The sequence below is a fragment of the Lutzomyia longipalpis genome, chromosome 4 (assembly GCF_024334085.1).
Source record: "Lutzomyia longipalpis isolate SR_M1_2022 chromosome 4, ASM2433408v1".
Taxonomy (NCBI): domain Eukaryota; kingdom Metazoa; phylum Arthropoda; class Insecta; order Diptera; family Psychodidae; genus Lutzomyia; species Lutzomyia longipalpis.
Window position 1 is genome coordinate 13,906,610 of NC_074710.1, and position 20,250 is coordinate 13,926,859.

The window sequence follows — 20,250 nt, forward strand, 5'->3', positions numbered from 1 at the left end:
TTTCTTGATATTTTAAATATTTAATAAAAAACTGTGTCTGAATAAAACACAATTAAAATATGAGTGTTGAGAGTATGTGAGGAAGCGAACTTCCCCTAAAAACTCAAATATCATGTGTTTTATTAATAGAATGGAAGTTTTGAAGATGTATTAGATGTTCAGTGCATTTCACTCCGTGAAGAAAGATTGCAATGTGAGATCCAACGGAAGATGAGGAAGATGCTCTGGTTATGCTGTAGTTTAATTCAATGGCGTTTCTCTAAATCATCTCTTTGTGAATAATTTTTGCAAAACCACATGAGAGACACAAAGAGTTATAGCGTGGCATCATATATAGATATATATTTACATATTGTCAAAAATATCATGAATTTATTTAGATTATTTAAAAGCATTTACAGATGGCCTATCTCATATATTCTTTTATTATACATATATATTATTGCTTTTTTTCAGTTCTATTTTAAGAGTCAAATTACGACCTGACAGCTCACTGTCTAGTAGAAAGTTAATTGCATTTCATATTCTTTATATAGAAAAAAAAAGAAAACATTTCAGTCCCGAAGCAGGAATGCTTAAAATGTGGATGAGAAGAAATCCATGCTGCCGTAGAATTAATCTGTTCAATGTCTGGGTATGGTGGCATGATCACGAAATTCGCATTGAATGGTGTTTTTTTCAATTAAGATCCTTTTACCATAGATTAAGTAACAAAGAAACTATTAATCACATTCACTCCTTATAATATTCTTTCATTTTATTTTTTTGTATGCTGTAAGGTTATTGCGAAAATATTTCTTCTTGTGCATCTTGAATTTGCATGAATGTCTTCCATTCAGTGATGAAGAAAAACGCCGATCTGAGTGAAATTTATATTAATTAAGATTTTACTGAGATTATTGCATAGAAGAGGGTTATAAAGATTATGAAGAATATTTATGGAGTTAGAATGGTTTAACTGTGATTATTTTAAAGAAAAAGAATAGGCAAAACTTCTGAATTTCTACCACTTATTTTATATACAGTAAGACCAAATGTTTCATCGCACCATCTAAAATACTTTACCGATCTCAAGAACTTGAAATCTCAAATCACTGATCGCAAAAGCATCAGGTATATCTACAAAATTAATATATGTACTACGAAATTAGCTGAGTTTTTCCTTCATTTCTATGTCGTCAATAGCGACAGTGTTTCTTAATTTAGTAGATTACTTTTAATTTCTATTTCAGCGATTATATTTTAGGTAGTTCATTGCTTTGAAGTTGGAGAACACCCTGCGACAGACAAATCTGTAGCCTGATGGCGGGCTGAGCGGGACAGTGTTTGATGATGAGAGATTGTCGACGTTTAGGAAAGCAAGAAAAAACCACAGACAGCATCCTAAAATAATGATTATTTTCATCGCGACGCAGGCGCATACGAATTTTGACGAGTGGGCGCTTAAAAGTCACCGAGAGAACAAGAGAGACGCTCAAGAAGCTGTTGATGCTGTGTGAGTACATTTTCAGGGATGTACTATTGGCAGGGATTTAATGGTAATTGCGAGTTGTATTTTAAAAAGAAACTGCTTTGAGTTCAAATACAATTGAAAAAAATTATATTATGGGAATAAATGTGCCTAAAACATCATTGAAAAATTAATTTAAAAATTGCTTTTCATCTAGAATAAATAGAATACATAATATAAATTAATATTGATTTGTTCCATAATTGAACTTACATTAAAAAAAAAACTCTGTAAATTGCTCTATGCAAGAACAGATCTCTAATCTATTTGTATGCGGTGATCTTCTTTTATCCTGGCCATATGCTTTTTGTTTCTGCCACCCCTAGTTCACTTCTGTGTTGTCGCCGGTTTCCCGAATTCTCTCCTATAACGCACCCACTCAGAGAATCTGCCACAGAGATGATTTCTCTCGTCGCAGCATCTGAGAAAGAAGACGCAATTCGTCTCTAGTCGACTTTTGCTCTTTGCCCAGTGAGAAATTGCCCGTTTTTTCCATCCTCCACTTTCTGTATACTTAAAAAATCAGAACTCTTTTTTCTCACTTTGAAAAAAAAAAGAAGCATCCCTCACTTTTGTGGTGTGTCTCCTTTTGGGAAATTCCATACTTTTTATGCAAAATACATTTTTTAAATGAGAAAAGTGAAGAAAAAACCTCAGGTGATTTAGACAGTCCGCCCAGAAGTTACGTGGGTGAAAAAAAAGTGAAAGAGGGATGATTTTTCGTGAAAGTTTAAAGAAAATTTTCATTTAAGGATTTTCCTCAAAAACCAAAATGGATAAAATGTGGTGCCAAATGAACAATTTAATAGAAGGGTGGTGAATAGCAAGTGTTCCTCAATTTGTTGCACCTTTGCGACAGGTTTTGAGTCCGCCTTCGGAACGCCCACCTAATATTTGGGAGGAAAAAAATAAAGTCCTGTGAATGATGAAAAAAATACACACTGTATCTTGGAATATCAACCATCTTCTCTTTTCAAAATGAAGGTAAATGGAAGAGGATGGAAAATCTCTGGAAAATCATTCAAATTCATGTGTGATGATTTTTGACGCATTTTCCCAACGTGTAAAAAGGCTCGAGACTTTCCTCTCACGAATCTCTCAAGGGAGTTTTCTTTGGTGCGCACACATCTTGTGCAAAAATTGCGACATTTGCCATTTTCCATGTCGTTAGCAATAAAAAAAATCCCAATAGTCCTAAAATAATATTTTTCGTGATAAAAGCTATATTGTCAGTGTTATTTGTTTTAAGAATTAACATTTTAAGTATTAAAGGTGGAACAAAACTTTAAGAAATTAATTTTTTTTTCAAAGCGCAAGTTTGAAGATAAGAAATTACTGGCGCACCTTACATAGTACAAATTTTCCAGAATTTTACAGAATCAAACTGTGCAGACATATACATAAGTAGATATATAAATATATAAGTGAAGATGATCCCGATTCGAATCTATAATTTTCAAAAATATTTAGTTACAAAAAATACCTTTTCTTATATGTATAAATAAAATGTTGGCTCTATGAATCCAGAATGAACACCAACAACCGTAAAATTAAAAAAAAAAGAGACGAGAAGAAATAAATAAAAAATGTTTCAGATTAATATCTTTGAATTAAATTTAATAATGGACCTGATTCAGCGACCAAAAAACTCTTGAAATCTTTGAATTTTGTACAGAAATTTAAAGATTTCAAGCGAATTTCAAGGGTTTCTTGGTCGCTGAATAAGGCCCAATGTGTAGGTACTATTTTACAAATCAGTGAATATTTAGTGTGGTAGCTATTATATATAATACATATTTTTTATTCAACACTGATTATTTTTTTTCTTTTATGCATTAATTTGGTTTAATCACAATAGATTGAAAACTCTTTCGTTATCTTTCTGTCAAACCCATAGATTTTTCATTATCTTCTATCATTAATGCTTTTTTATATTGAACGTCGTATTTTCTTTAATGCGTCGCGTTTGTGCGTTGAAAATAACGATGCCTCACAATCTTGAATTATCACTCACCACAGTTGTACATTATAATAACTAAAATTCAATGTAATTTTTTTTATCAATACCTAAGGTATGAATTGTACTCTGAAAGGGCATATATCATTTTAAAAAATGTACATTTTATCCCTAAAAAATTAATGTAACGAATTAATGATTTTTATTAGCAAAAAATATTTTATATCATAAACATATTTTCGTTAACTACGCAATAACATACCAGAGTTGTTTTAAAAATTAAGTTAAATTCTCTATGAAAAAATAATCACTGAAATTCTGAATATAAGACAAAGGTCTAATATCTATTTTATTTTTTATGTTCTAACTTAAGAAGAGAAGACATCATTAACTCTTTCCGGTACGAGTTGCATAAAAGTATCTTGCAATTTGGAAGCACAAGCGAATTTCATTCACCGCACACAATTTATTTATAGAAAGATGTCACAGAAAACGTCGTGATTATTTTTGGGGCGATAGTTGGGAAAATGGCACCATCACATTGAGGAGGAGTTACGACGAAAATTTCATTCATCATAAGATTTTCCACTAAGAATCCTCCCACACGTACCATATTTTTACTTTTAGTAGAGATCACTATTATATGTACCTTTGATAAATAAAAGATATAGGGGAGACCGGGGTAAAAATAGTCAATTTGCATAAATCCTTATCTGCAGGATTCCCCAAGGGCAAGAAAATTTCCTCGATAGGTAATTCTTATAGGAAATTTCCTGGCCTACAACTTTGTCTCAGACCATTTTTCTCTATCTCCACGGGAAATATGAGTTTTCGAGCTTTTCCTGAACCCTTCCGCTTCTGACTTTTTTTAAACGCGGCGGGTAAATATAGTCACCAGTTGGCTAAATAAAGTCGGTCGAATTTTCCGACATTTCCACGGATTTTCCACCTGAGAGATTGATAGTAGTTGATAGCTAAACTTCTCACCTTTTGATCCGCGACAAGGAATTTCACTTTTATACGCACTAAAACAGAGAATTTTGCGATTTTCTCAATCACGCCATTTTGCAACAAATGGATAGAAAATATGTCAAAAATTTCGAACTCCCATATGATTTACATGGGTTGACCCGATCTACCCCAAGGGGTATGTTTTGATTCTAAAAATTGTAGAGAAAAATCATTAAAAATTAATGAAAAATACACCTTGGCAACGTTTTCTGCACTAATCCAGCTAGTGAGAAAAATTATCAGATGGGAAAACTGCTGAAGGAAATGTTCGGAAAACGCGTTTTTCTCAATACGCAAAAGTTTGGGAAATGGTCCAAAAATCTATTTTCATTTTTAACTCCTAAAGTACTGATCGGATAACCTCCAAATTACTGTCAAAAATTATAGGTTGGTAGGGCTTTGCACCCTAATTTTTTCCGATTTTTCCGATTTATATTTTGGGAGAAATTGGCATTTGAAAATTCGAAAATGACTTTTTTTACCCCGGTCTCCCCTAGTATTTAATACAAAATTATAAACGGCCGTTTTAAAAAAAAACGACCTTTCAACTTGCTTTTCAAATGCCATAATGGTTAATCTAGAAAATAAATGCATTTAATAATGTAAAAATTAAATTTTTTTTTATTTATTTTTTTTTATAATAATTGTTTATTCTCACTCCTTTAGCCTTTCATGCGCTGAAATTAAATACATCTACATCTATAACCACCAAAATATTTATTTATTTTATTAATAATTTTTAATTTTTAATACATAATATTTGTTAATAAACCAAATTAATTTCTTTTCTTCTTACAGATGCGATAAGTCACTGGAATTTCTTAAGATACAACAGAAAATTGTATTTCAGGAGTCTTCAAGAGTTCTTAAAATTATTGTGGTGTTAAAAGTGCATAAAAAATTATCGTTAAAAAAGACATTTTTGTGTGAGTGTTAAAATACAAAAAAAAATCCGCAAAAGAAGGAAAGTAATGTGTGGGTGTTTCTGGACGAGTTGCCAGAGAATGTCATTTTGTGAATATATTGTTCACATACCGATATCAGTAACGACACATGGCGTCAGCTGAAGTGCCCCAGGCACGCCGACGCAATCACGCACAACACGCACTGAGGATGTCACATAGTTGTGAGGCAATGCGACGGCACCTGTGGCTCTTTGTGGTCCTTGTGGCCTCAACACCTGCCCTCGTGACAACACAGAGGCCCCTGAGTAATTCCTCATCTGCATCTTTTGCTTCAGGTGTCGTTTTAGGACCACAAATGCATGTGCCAACGACAAATACACCACATGCTGTTGATCCATTTGCATCGAATGGTGGTCAGATGAATTCATACTATCCTGGCTCCTATACTGGACGCAGTCGAAATAAAGATAAATTCAATGAGCTTCGTAATCTTTCGCTCATGAATAATGTTCGCGCCGTGGAGCCTGTTGCTGGGCGTGATACACGACCATCTCTGTGGAACTACAAAGATCGTCAGGGGGATGATCCTGTCTATCCACCGCACAGCAAAGATCCAGTTTTTAATCTCAAGGAGCGCTTCAAAGAAAAAGTGAGTTTACTTACAAATTGACTATTATTTAATTACTACTCGGGGGATCTTTACGCCGGGCTTTAAAGGCGATTTTACCACAATCTTTCTTCTGCAGTGTTTACTGCATCTCTTGATGTGGATGGTTGTGGTGACTTCTTACTTTTGCTTCATCTTTTGATGTGGAAGGTTGTGATTTCATTTTCTTGGGTTTCTCCTTCGTGAACAAAATCTTTTTTGCATACATACACTCTTTCCTGAAGTAATGATGAACATCTTCCCCTTTCCCTTTTTTGGCATGTCCATCCGCTCAGTTCGCTCTTTATCTAGATTTTGAAGAAATGAAAATGCACTTAAACTCTCACTATCAATGTCCCATTAATAATGGGAGTTTAAGTGCAATTCATAAGTTAATTCGATAGTTTCTTTCGAGATGAAGTCGTTGTAGATTTGGTCGGACATCCACAGGCACGACCTCACATTTGCTAAATTCTGAGAGCAGATTAGCCTATTATACTTTTGTAAAATCCTGGAATTTCCACTGGACGCTGTTCTTCAAAGAGCAGCAATTCTTTCCAGGACCTCTTCAGAGGCCCAAAAACTGCAACGTCCAGCGGCTGGGTAGCATACGTGCTGTTATTTATTTATTCAGAAAGAAAACCAACCCCTCCTGTTTACAAAAGTTAGACACTTTCAAATGATATCGTGCCGTATCATTCCATAGGTTCAGTAGGAATGGCCGGAGAGTGAGCTGAGCCCGGTCGACCCGTCGGAGCCCAGAACACGGGGGGGGGGGGGTGTTCTGGGTTCCAACGGATCGACCGGGGGATGACACTACCACTGGGATGGGAAAGTCCCACTGCCTTAATTGATTTTTTTGTGATCAGAGATATGACCCTCCCGAAGAGGCCGACAAACACCCGACCCGATCCCAGAATCAGGGACATGATCGTGATGATCCGTTAATGTCCGCCAGTTCGCCACACTCTGACGGTCTACCAGATGATATTCCTTTTCCAAAGTGAAATGCGTGCTGTTGCTGGGTGCAAACTAATTTCGCATTGTACTTCTCCAGCATTGAGATGACTTCCAGGTTGTCACATATGATGACCTTCTTCCCTTCTTTCCTATATAGGGTGTTCTTGGCACATTCTTTGAAGACCACCCCATCAAATCAATCACTGGGGCTATTGCTCTATCAGCAGTTTGGCGAACCCTCTCTCGCACCATGAGGACCGCAATTGTGCCGATTTGTATATCACGAATGGTGGTAGGAGGTCCTCGGATGCCATGCCACAGACCATCTTCAACTTTCCATGATATTTCATAACATTTCCTTCATAAAGTCATCTTATTTGTAGGAAATTGATTGAAACGTCTCTATCCGGATGTTTTTCCGCATCTCGGATTTCCTGCAATCACTTCCTCTCAGTTCAATTTTCTATTGGTGGTAATTGAAATTTCCTTTGCATTTCCATACTTTTCTCTCTAAGGGTTTTCATCTTATTCGTGTAATTTTTCATTTTCAGATATCTGAGAGCTATATATACACAAATTGCAATTTAAATTCCCTTGTAACTCACTTTAGAAAGGGCAAAAAAGATTATACTAATCGTAAAAGACTTATATAGATGTGATATGTATTATCTTTGCTATCTAAGACATAGTATTACAAAGAAGGGCGAAAGTGCCAAAATCGTTTCGGCCCTTCCTCATTTGAGGGGAAGGTAGATGGCGCATGAGGTCTTTTTAAGGAAATTTGGGGGTAAGTGAAATTGCAAGGAGGACTTTCCTCCCATTCACAAGATCATTTGCTCTCGAGCGCTCATGGTGATCACTTGAAGGGTCGCATGAGCTGAGCGTTTTTTCTATATGGACTTTTTTCTATATGGACTTTTTTCTGTATGAACTTTTTTTTGTACCTACGATGAGTGGGTTGCAGAAGAGGTGCACAAAAAAGGGCTGAAGGAAGAAAAATGTACACGGAGTTGAGTTTAGATCTTGCAACATTTTTGGTTGTACATGAGTGGGAATGAACAGAAATACATTTTCTTTCCCTTTTGCACAATGAGATCTTCCAAAGTCTCGAAGAACACAAATTTTGTCTTTTCGAGCAAAATTCTGCCTCCAACACGCTAGCTCTCTCAACACGAGCTGATATTGCTACTAATGAATTCAAAATTTGCAATAGAAAACTTTTACTATTTATATAAAAAAAAAATTTAAAGGTTTTTTTCAATCACCTTTTGGGTCAACTTTAAATCAAAAATTTTCTTATAAAGGTTAGTAAATTAATAATTTTGAAAACTTTGTAGAAAAAAAAAGAAAAAATTCAATTAAAAAAAAATTGAATTGATTAAAAAAACATAATCAATATTTGGCTAGACCAGAATAATATAAAAATTCAATTGATCAGTTTAAAGAAGAAAGTGAACACAAGTTTTATACTTTTTCAGCGTTGTTTCGGCACAATTTTTATCTCATCTTTAAGATTTATAAGTGTGAAATCGTATTGATCATGGGACAGAAAAATTTATATAATAAATAATTAGGATACAATGGGGCATATGATTTGACGACTGGGACTGGGGTTAATTAAGTCAATTTGCATAAAAGTTTCTCTGAAGGATTACCGAAAGCAAGATATTTTCCTCGATAGGTCAATCTTGTATACGATATTTTCTGTCCTACAATTTTTTAGGCCATTTTAGGGAATATGAGTTTTTGAGCTTTTCCTATCTTTCCACTTTTGCTTTTAGTGAAAGTCGACGGATAAATATAGTCACCGGTGGGGTAAATTAAGTTGATGATATTTTCAGACATTTAAAATGATTTTTCACCTAAGATATTAATTGCAGTCTCTAATCTAACCTCTCGTCTGTTAATCCGTTACAAATCCGTGGTGTTCTAACCACTAAAACAGAGAATTATACAAATTTATTACCCATGACATTTTTCGAATGGAAGGCTAGAAAATACCTATCTATATAATAAAGAAAGGTCTGTTTGTTGGTAATCGTCCTGTCTGTAGAGCTATACAAATCTACACCGTTTGTCCGATCGCGATGAAATTTGGCACAGAGGCTCCCTATATCAGGCGGTTTCGAATGGCCGTATTCATTTCCCTCCAAACTCCCTTCAAGTAGCCCAATTTTTAGCTAATTTTTACCAATATTTTAGGAATTCTTTTGAATCTCTATTCATTAATATGTTCCGCCACAATTAATTTTTATCAAAAATTTGCGCGAAGTAAGGCGAGGTAAATTGGAACGAAGCGACTCCATACTGTTTACATTACTGACTGAATTCGCCACAAGTGACATGTCCAGGTTAAAATAAGTATACAAAGAAATCCCTTTAAGTTAATTAAAAACACTCATGCGTTTCGTATTCTGCACTACCCAGCTAAGTGAAGAAATATTGAAAAGGCGTTAAAATAAAAATATTTAAGAATACCTAATTCTTTCTTAACATTCTAAAAGAACTTTTGGAGTCCTCAAAAATTTTTTTTTATTCTTAAAAATGATCTGACAATCTTTTAATAATAATAATAATAATAATATTTATTAACCCGCAAAATAAGGGTGTTCCCCTATTACCAATTCTTACATCTTTTCAACATAATGATGCAGTCGATGTTCTACTTCGAATATCTCAATTACATATGAATCCTAAATTCCGAGCAGCAAAAAATATGCCGAAACATCGCTGAAAATTATAAAAAGTTTTGTTCATAGAATAGAATATAGATTTTCTTTTATTTTATTATTTTTTAATAGAAAAAGTTTCTATTATTTTGGTGTAGCCAAGTATTGATTAATTATCTTATTTTAATCAATTTAATTTCATTTTTTGAATAATTATTTTTTTTTAAAAATATGTTTTTTTTTTCAAAACTTACATTTCTACAGAGTTTTCAAAATTATTAATTTACTAACCTTTATAAGAAAATTTTTGATTTAAAGTTGACCCAAAAAAACCTTTAAATTTTTTTTATATAAATAGTAAAAGTTTTCTATTGCAAATTTTGAATTCATTAGTAGCAATATCAGCTCGTGTTGAGAGAGCTAGCGTGTTGGAGGCAGAATTTTGCTCGAAAAGACAAAATTTGTGTTCTTCGAGACTTTGGAAGATCTCATTGTGCAAAAGGGAAAGAAAATGTATTTCTGTTCATTCCCACTCATGTACAACCAAAAATGTTGCAAGATCTAAACTCAACTCCGTGTACATTTTTCTTCCTTCAGCCCTTTTTTGTGCACCTCTTCTGCAACCCACTCATCGTAGGTACAAAAAAAAGTTCATACAGAAAAAAGTCCATATAGAAAAAAGTCCATATAGAAAAAACGCTCAGCTCATGCGACCCTTCAAGTGATCACCATGAGCGCTCGAAAGCAAATGATCTTGTGAATGGGAGGAAGGTCCTCCTTGCATTTCGCTTACCCCCGAATTTGCACCAGTCCGCGCGCCATCTACGTTCCCCTCGAAAGAGGAAGGTACGGAACTCTTGGATTTTTTCATCCCTTCAGAGATTGTATTACTATATAAAATTATTATACAATGGTATTATGTAGGTACCTAAATATAGAAATCTATTTGGAGCTTTCAGGAAATTGTAAAATCATTTCCTACGTCTTAAAATTTCTTGTTACTGTGACTTATAATTATCCTCTAAAAGGTAAAAATAGATCTTGTCATTGTCTTATAAAAAATTCATATTATACACTTCACTTCATGTAAAATAAATATAAAACCCTTTTTTAAGAAATAAAGGATATGCTAAGAACCACAAGTATTAAAATTAAAACCCAACTCAAGAAAATTTTGATTATTTTCTTGGAAAAAAATATTAATCTTATTGTATTTCAAAGACTAAGCTAGGGAAGACATCACCAAATGAGAAACAATGCAACAATAATGTCTTACAAGAGGAAGGAAATCTATTTTTTCTTCTTGGTATGTTATTTTTAGCTGAATACAAAGTCAGACCATGAAAGTGAGATAGATGATGTGCTGGGTGTAAAATGCAGTTTTGAAACAGAATGCGCCTGGACATGGAATGAGACAATTGTGGACGGATTCCAGGTTGTTACGGGAGCTAATCTCACAGAGTCAAACCGCACGGGAATTATGCCAGGACCACCTGCGGATGCACTCAATGATGCTGGTGGTGAGTGTAATTTGAAGAACATTGGCTATTTTTGGGATTTTGTGGTTTTTCGTTGAAATTGAAAAAAATAGATTGTGCACCATTAGGAATAATTAATGCTGGTAAAGCTTGAGAAATCTCACAAAACAAATTCACAGCATAAAATATGTATATAGATAAGAAAATTTAATTTTTTTATGAAATCCTCAATCGTTTCGACATCAACACCAGCATAAATGAATTACAAAAATCAATATTCTTATTGTATTCAAATATTCGATTAAAGATATGATAGTTAAGAAGTTGTAATTTGGATGTTGTGTTAAAAATTTGAAATTAGATGGATTACATTGAATATTTTAATTCTTTGGATTGAATAAATTCATTTTGCTTAATCCCTCAACATTCTTCATTCTAGGGCACTTTCTTCATCTCCGTCTAACACCTGAAACGGGTCAACGAATTCTACGCTCTCCAGTTTTCAGTACAACCCGCGAGAATTGCTACTTACAGATGTTTATCCATCAGAGCTCTATGAGCCTCAGTAGCATACGCCTCGTGATTGAACCAGTTGGTACTCAAGAATCGTCTTGGGTTATTTCTGAAATTGCTGGTAATGATTTACGACGCTGGGAGCTTAATCGGTTCCGCATAGATCGTGTCTCCAAGGATTTTCACATTGTCTTCGAAGTTGTACCAAATGGACTGGGTGGCCGATCACGGGGGCATGTGTCTATTGATAATTTGCAGATGGTTAATTGTTTCGCTGAAAACCCCAATGGGGGTAATTGTAGCCTCAATCAGGTCAAATGCAATTCCAACAAGGTATCCGTTTGTATTGACTTTCAACGTATTTGCGACATTTCCGCTGAATGCGATGAAAGCGAAGATGAAAATCTCAATTGCGGTGAGTTGGAATTTTACTAACTGTTTTGCATTTTAACTACTATTAAGTTGTTCTTCATATTAAAAAAAATCAATTTCTGTGTATAAGAAAGGACATAAAAATCTACATATAAAAATTTATTTTTTTTAGATAAAATTCCCTTTGGAGGGCGATGTGACTTTGAAAATGGTTGGTGCGGTTGGCAAAATTCCGGTAAAGCAATCCTAGTATGGAGTCATCATACAGGCCCGACGCCAACAGATAAAACGGGTCCCGATTCGGACCATACTCATTTACACATGAACGTCACGGGTCATTACATGTACGTCAATATGAATCAGCACGTGAATGATGGGGAGAAGAAGAAGCTCGTTGGCTTCGCGAGTAATGCTGTGATGAACAGTGTGGTCTTTAATCCACCCCCATCCGTACATTCTAATGCAAGTTCCCCGTACAGAAATACATGTATGGTGAGTATTATAATGCATAAAGGGAATTCAATAGTTCTTGTATATGCATTAGTTAATTAATTTCCATGTGTAGATTCGCTTTTACGTACATCAGTATGCTCTAAATCCGGGAAGTATTAATTTGTCAGTGGTTGAGATAAAAGATAAAGAAAATGTTACAACAACTCTCTGGTGGAGCTCAAAAAATCAGGGTCCCAGATGGGTTCGTGTTGAGGCCACAATGCCCAATATAAGTACAAAGTATTACCTTCAATTTGAAGCTCGAATGGGTATGAGGATCTTCTCGGATGTAGCTATTGATGACTTCAGTCTCAGCCCAGAGTGTTTTGGCTTAAATATTCCTATGGATCATTTGCATGGATACAATTACTGGGATCCACGAATAGGTTTACATAAGCAACCACATATGGACTTTGTTGAGAAAACAGCTCTAGAGTTGAATACGTGTGGTGCAAAAGGGATCCTTGGGCCCAATGCTGCTGATTGTCTCGGAGTTTACAATGCCACCGAACTCCTTGGTAATGTGCGTGTGATTGAAAATTCACCCCACAAAGGGGTTCAGGTGAGTCTAAAGTAAAATAGGTAATTCTATGTAGAAAATTGCAATATTATTATTTATTGCATAGGTGTGGAAAGTCCCTAGCGAAGGCTACTATACAATTGTGGCAAAAGGAGCTGGTGGTGGTCTGGGTTCAGGTGGTGTAGGTTCCTCTCGTGGTGCTATGGCGGTAACAGTGATAGAATTGCATAAAGATGAAGAAATCTTTGTACTTGTGGGACAAAGTGGAGAGCATGCCTGTATAAAATCAATGGGATACCGCGATGAGAGCTGTGAGCCAATTTCAGATTCAAGAGAAGACGACCGATACACTTCAAAGACGCATAAGGTAGGAGTTTTTTTTTTAGGAAATATGGAAATAATTGAACATAATATCGGTATACCTAATAAATTTGTTCTATTGGTTCCAAAAGGTAAAGAATACAGTAATTGAGGACGGTGCTGGAGGCGGCGGTGGTGGTACTTTTGTGTTCTTGCTCAATGCCGCTGCAGTTGCAGTTCCACTGGTTGTTGCTGGTGGTGGCGGTGGATTGGGTATTGGGCGATATCTTGATGATGATTTGCAACATGGCACTGGAATGGATGAGAGTCGACGGGAGGTGTCGGGACAAATACACGGAGATATCTACAAGGCGGCTGGTCCAGGTGGTGGATGGCGTGCAAAGGATGATTCGGCACTTGATTCCCGCTTTGGCGCCTCCCTGCTTGAGGGTGGTCGTGGTGGTTTACCTTGCTATCCAACACGTGGCCTCCACGGTCAGGGAGGCTTTGGAGGTGGTGGTGGTGGTTGCATGACTGGCGGCGGTGGTGGTGGATACTCCGGTGGGGATATTCTCAGTGATTCTCCAAATGGTCAGGGAGGGGCTAGTTATATTGGCATGAGACGTACTATACCGGAACTCTCTCAAATCTATGTTGGCGCAAATAGTGGACCCGGTGCCGTAATTATTATTCCCGCAATTCAAGGATGTGGTTGTGACTACCGCTGTGTGGCTCTCGATGAGTTCCGCTCTCTTGTTGCTTGCATTTGCCCCGAGGGTTGGCAATTACGCCGAGATAATCTCACAACTTGCGAATGTAAGAAATTCTCGCTATTCATTCTTTTTTACCTTAAAGTCTCAAACTTTTTTTTCGTTTTACAGTGCTGAGTCCTCGAGTGGTTCCCCTACAGTACTTGATTATCTTCTTTATTGTGATCTCTTTGTCACTCTTGGCTGCTCTTACAGGACTAATCTTTATGCTTTGTAAGTTTGATTATCCTTTTTTTTTATTGAATCTATTTGATAAAAGAATGTAAACTAAATACCCTTAATATCTCATTCAGATAATCGCTATCAGAGGAAAAAGCAAGCTACATTGCGTCATAAGATGCTTCTTGAGCAAGATCTCCAATTAAGTCGTCTTCGAAATACAGCTGATGATTCTGCACTAACAAACTTCAATCCAAATTATGGATGCGATGGAATTCTTAATGGAAATATCGATGTTAAAACCCTACCGCAAGTGGCTAGAGAAAGTCTGAGGCTCATGAAGGCTCTCGGACAGGGTGCTTTTGGAGAAGTATATCAAGGCTTCTATAAGCATCGAGATGGGGATGCCATTGAAATGCCTGTAGCTGTTAAAACTCTCCCAGAAATGTCAACGGGCCAAGCTGAAGCTGATTTCCTTATGGAGGCTGCAATTATGGCAAAGTTTAATCATCCCAATATTGTTCACCTCATTGGGGTATGCTTCGATCGTCATCCACGATTTATTGTTCTTGAACTTCTTGCTGGAGGTGATCTTAAAAATTTCTTGCGTGAGGGCCGAAATAAGCCAGAACGTCCGTCCCCCTTAACAATGAAGGATCTCGTATTTTGTGCATTGGATGTGGCTAAAGGTTGTAGGTATATGGAGAGTAAACGCTTTATTCATCGAGATATAGCAGCAAGGAACTGTTTACTAAGTAGTAAAGGACCAGGAAGAGTGGTTAGTTGAACTACTTTAAAAAATATATATATTATAAAAAATTACATCTGAATGATTATTTCAGGTGAAAATAGCCGATTTCGGGATGGCACGGGACATCTACAGATCAGATTACTACAGAAAGGGCGGAAAAGCGATGCTACCTATCAAATGGATGCCACCGGAAGCATTTTTGGATGGAATCTTTACATCGAAAACCGATGTTTGGTCATTTGGTGTTCTATTGTGGGAAGTTTTTAGTTTAGGTTTAATGCCTTATACAGGCTTACCCAATAGAGATGTTATGCAGTTGGTTACGGGTGGTGGACGCTTAGATGCACCTCCCGGTTGTCCACTGGCTATATATCGTATCATGGCGGACTGTTGGAGCCCAGCACCGGAAGAAAGACCATCATTTTCAAATCTACTGGAGCGTTTGACCACATGTACACAAGATCCTGAAGTTATGAATGCTCCATTACCGAGCTTTTTCAGACCACCATCATCTGAACGTGATCAAACAATAATGCGACCACCAAGCAATGATGATTTTTGCCTCCAGATGCCCTCTTCTTCAGACTACCTGATACCATTGCCCGGACCTCGAGGGGCTGCTGAGCGACTCCTCTCAGAGGCTACAGGGGTAACCCTATCGGAAAGTGCAACGACATATACCTCCCCAAGGATGACATCACCAGCCGTCCCAAGGCCACCGCCTACAGATGGATGTTGGGAAACTTCTTTCTCTTTAGCACCACCCGTGGGGGATTGTGCTGTGCCATCGGCTGTAACACCAACAGAAGTGATGCCACCCAATGGACCACCTGTGAGTATTAATCAATTTTTTTTCTTTCTGTGTTTAATATTTTTAAAATTTATAATTTTTTTATATCATTTAGGTGGATAAATTAATTAGTTTGGATACGCCACAACAAACACCCACAACAACGTGTCCACCAATGTCTTTTGGGCCTCCACTTACGCACCCGATTAGTACGGATGGCATCACGAAGCCCTCAGACATTATCCCTCCACCGATTACCCTCGATCCAGCCTCACTAACAACTCAAGGAACATCTTATGCCAATGTAAGGATGGTCGATGGAGTTGTGGGCAGCCAAACCGCCCCTACGGTTAAGGATAAGGGTGCACCGTTCACTATTCAAGGCTTTAGCGAGCGCTACAAAGAGAATCACTCTGAAATCAGCTGCTAAGGGCATGCTGCTGTATATGCTACTTCAGGAGTGTTGCAGCAAGGTGAGATATAGGTTGTAAAAAGAAAAGTATAAATTTAAGTCATACAATTGTAAAATAAAAAAAAAGAAGATACGAGAAAATGTGTGTGATGTTGGGATAATTTAAATCCCTTGCCTAGTTATGAAATTGAAAAGAGATGAAATAGAATACAAAAAACGACTGAAAGAGAAAAGAGAGTAGGTAAAAGTGACTCAAAAGGTACCAAAAAGCCATACTAGTACAAGTCTGGTGTCTAGTTGTGATTTAAAATTGGATTTTTGATACATTTTGAGCATTTTTTTTTAAATGTTTATTTGAAAAAAATTTTAATTTCTTCTGTTTTGTATTTTTTCATTTGAAGAGGAAGCATCTTCGAAAGACAGATTGAAAATAAATTGAATTTAAAGTTAAGTTCAGACGCCTGTTTGGGACTCATCAAAATTCGCACAGGCAGTCTAGATGCTAAAACGCTATCATATTTCAAAACCCTTTTTTGCCAAGTAAAAAGAATGTTTCTGTTTGAACTAGAAATCACAAAATAGTCAGGAATGTATATTAAAAACAAAATAATATAAAAAATATGTTGTGTATCAGTATAAAAAAAACTATTATTCGTATATGGAAACTTCTTTTTATCTTCTAGAGAGATAAGAATGGGGTTTTTGTAAGATGTTTAAAAAACTTTATTGGAAATCACGAAAATTATGTGGAAAATTAATATTAAAAAAATCATAATTAACTGAAGTATTTCGTAACGAAAAAAAACCTATATTATAAGATATGATGATATATAGTTTAGTAATGTATGACAGAAAATAATTCAAATTTCACATAAAAATGTACAAATTACCACGACAAGTTTGCTCAAAAACAAGGACTCAACTATTTTTTGTGGGAAATTTTGCATTGCTTTTATGAAAAGTTATTTTTTTTTTTAATTTTGAGACTTTTACGGATATAATTGAATAAAATATAAACCAGGTACAGAAATTATTCTTTATGATTTACTTAAAATGTTCAACAACCACAAAAACAATGAAATTTGTTCCCTTTATATGAAAAAAAAGAATTAGGGGAGACCGGGGTAAAAATAGTCATTTTGGAATTTTCAAATGCCAATTTCTCCCAAAATATAAATCGGAAAAATCGGAAAAAATTAGGGTGCAAAGCCTTACCAACCTATAATTTTTGACAGTAATTTGAAGTTTATCCGATCAGTACTTTAGGAGTTAAAAATGAAAATAGATTTTTGGCTCATTTCCCAAACTTTTGCGTATTGTGAAAAACGCGTTTTCCGAAGTTTTCTTTCAGCAATTTTCCAATCTGATAATTTTTCTCACTAGCTGGATTAGTGCAGAAAACGTTGCCAAGGTGTATTTTTCACTAACTTTTAATGATTTTTCTCTACAATTTTTTTTGAATCAAAACATACCCCTTGGGGTAGATCGGGTCAACCCATGTAAATCATATGGGAGTTCGAAATTTTTGACATATTTTCTATCCATTTGTTGCAAAATGGCGTGATTGAGAAAATCCCAAAATTCTCTGTTTTAGTGCGTATAAAAGTGAAATTCCTTGTCACGGATCTAAAGGTGAGAAGTTTAGCTATCAACTATTATCAATCTCTCAGGTGGAAAATCATTGGAAATGTCGGAAAATTCGACCGACTTTATTTAGCCAACTGGTGACTATATTTACCCGCCGCGTTTAAAAATAGTCAGAAGCGGAAGGGTTTAGGAAAAGCTCGAAAACTCATATTTCCCGTGGAGATAGAGAAAAGTGGTCTGAGACAAAGTTGTAGGCCAGGAAATTTCCTATAAGAATGACCTATCGAGGAAATTTTCTTGCCCTTGGGGAATCCTGCAGATAAGGATTTATGCAAATTGACTATTTTTACCCCGGTCTCCCCTACAGCTAAAGAATTATTTTAGGTAGATCTTAGATACAATGTTTTATGTTTCTTAGTCAATTTATTATTACCTATATCTTCTCAATGACAAACTGCGCTCTAAATTCATCTAAATAGAATAATTTTAGAGAAAAAATTGCTAAACAAGACATTTTTCATCTACATATTTAAAATAATTATTATGTATGTATATTAATGTATTCACTTTTTATTTGTTTATTTCTTTATTAATAAATAATACAGGCTTTTTTTCATAAAATATAAATTAATAGAAAAATTGCGAAAACAAAATTTATAATAATGAAAAAAATTGCAATAAAAAGAAGAAAGAATGAGACATAATTACAGAATGATCTCAAAATAGCAACGAAATTGTCTTGTAAAGAAATAGAATAGAAAGAAAATAATTTTTGAAACCGTATTAAAAAAAAAGAAATGTGAGCATTATTAGAAAAATATATTTTTTTAGAAATCTTGAGTGATTAATTTGCTCAATTTTTAAAATCATATTTATGTTGTCGCACAGAATTAGTAAAAAAAAAAGTGGGACATGTGTAACTACAAATTATGAATAGGAGAATATTATCATTAGTCAAAGAAAATTGGTGAATATAAGACTGTTGTGTTGTGGTTTTTTATTTAGTAGAGCTCGCTTTTTTATGCACTGCAATTAAATGATTTTCTTTTACATTATTTAGTTGAAGTAATAAGAAAATTTAATTAGATAGGTTTTTATGAAAATGACATGCTTAATCCATCCATTTTATTTATTTTTATTATATTTTTTTTAATAAAAAATAAAACAGAATTTATTTAGACATGCTCTTGTGGGTAAAAAGTTTGGCAAATACATTTACATAAAACACTGTTAATTGTAGATAAATATAAAAGTATATTAGGTGCATAATATGATACCAAAAAAACATAATGTATCATTAACTGGGGTGAAAAAGAATAAATCTACGGTGATAGGGTGGTATTCGTATTCATTCTTTTTTTTTACTTTACAGTCGTGACCTCGTGGTAGGACCGTCGTCAAAATGACTTCTCCGCGGTAAAACGGCTTCAGAATGAAGAATTTTGCCTTCGCAGTGGGACAATTAGTACTATTGGAAAGGTAGGATACTAATTGTCCCACTGCGAAGGCAAAATTCCTCATTCTGAAGCCGTTTTAAGGCTCCAACAGATGGATGAGAAATTCCTCGTGCGGTGCGGTGCGGCGAGGTTTTCGGCCAATCAGAAGCGAGAGATGGCTCACACACTCTCACCGCACCGTGCGAGAACGTTTTTCGGCCAATCCGAAGCGACGATGGGCCACGAAAACCTCGCCGCGCCGCACCGCACGAGGAATTTCTCGTCCATCTGTTGGAGCCTTTACCGCGGAGAAGTCATTTTGACGACGGTCCTACCACGAGGTCACGACTGTATACTCACTCCAACAGAAAGTTCTAAAAGAGTTTTTTTTTAATATCTGGTTTTTATGTTGTAATAAAAAAAAACCTAATTACTGAACATTAGGAACCAAAGAAATTATTCCTCAACACATAGGAAATTAGAGATATACATATTATTTTAGTAAAATAATAGAATTTTTATGACACATTTACTTCATCACTCTATACCTAGTAATAAAAAAACACATAGAAGATAATGAACATTAAATTTAAAAAAAAAATATTTAAAAAATGAAAAAAAAATACAGAAAAAACACCAAAAAAGATTTGTTGTGAAACAGATGAAAAGAAACATAAAATGCTTTAACTATTAATAAATTATATTTAATACCATAAAATTATTAATATTTGAAAGTGAAAAAGAGAAAAAATACACTTTTATTGTAGTGATACAGAATTTAATAAATGTTAATTCAGAACTCTGAGAGCTGAGAATTAATCTAAGAAATAAAATACAAGATTACATACGTGTAATTTCCACGTGGAGTATGGATATATAAGAGAGATATATAAAAAATGGATAAATTGCAGGATAGATTATGTATAAAAAAAATTAATACATAAAAATATATACGTAATTGTCATAAAAAAATTGTTTTTTGGTTTTTTTCATACATTTTCAAAAAAAAATT

General features: G+C 35.1%; 1 protein-coding gene across 1 annotated transcript; it reads left to right on the top strand.

The window, feature by feature from the left end:
• The first annotated feature begins 1,867 nt into the window (after positions 1-1,867).
• LOC129796541 (tyrosine-protein kinase receptor) lies at positions 1,868-19,149 on the top strand. Its single transcript, XM_055838573.1, has 12 exons — positions 1,868-2,494; positions 5,277-6,032; positions 10,980-11,178; positions 11,576-12,064; positions 12,194-12,513; positions 12,587-13,075; positions 13,140-13,400; positions 13,486-14,149; positions 14,215-14,316; positions 14,397-15,040; positions 15,105-15,845; positions 15,919-19,149. Exons 2-12 carry the CDS (start codon positions 5,532-5,534, stop codon positions 16,231-16,233), a joined length of 4,725 nt encoding a protein of 1,574 aa, XP_055694548.1. The 5' UTR covers positions 1,868-2,494; positions 5,277-5,531; the 3' UTR covers positions 16,234-19,149.
• The last annotated feature ends 1,101 nt before the right edge of the window (positions 19,150-20,250 follow it).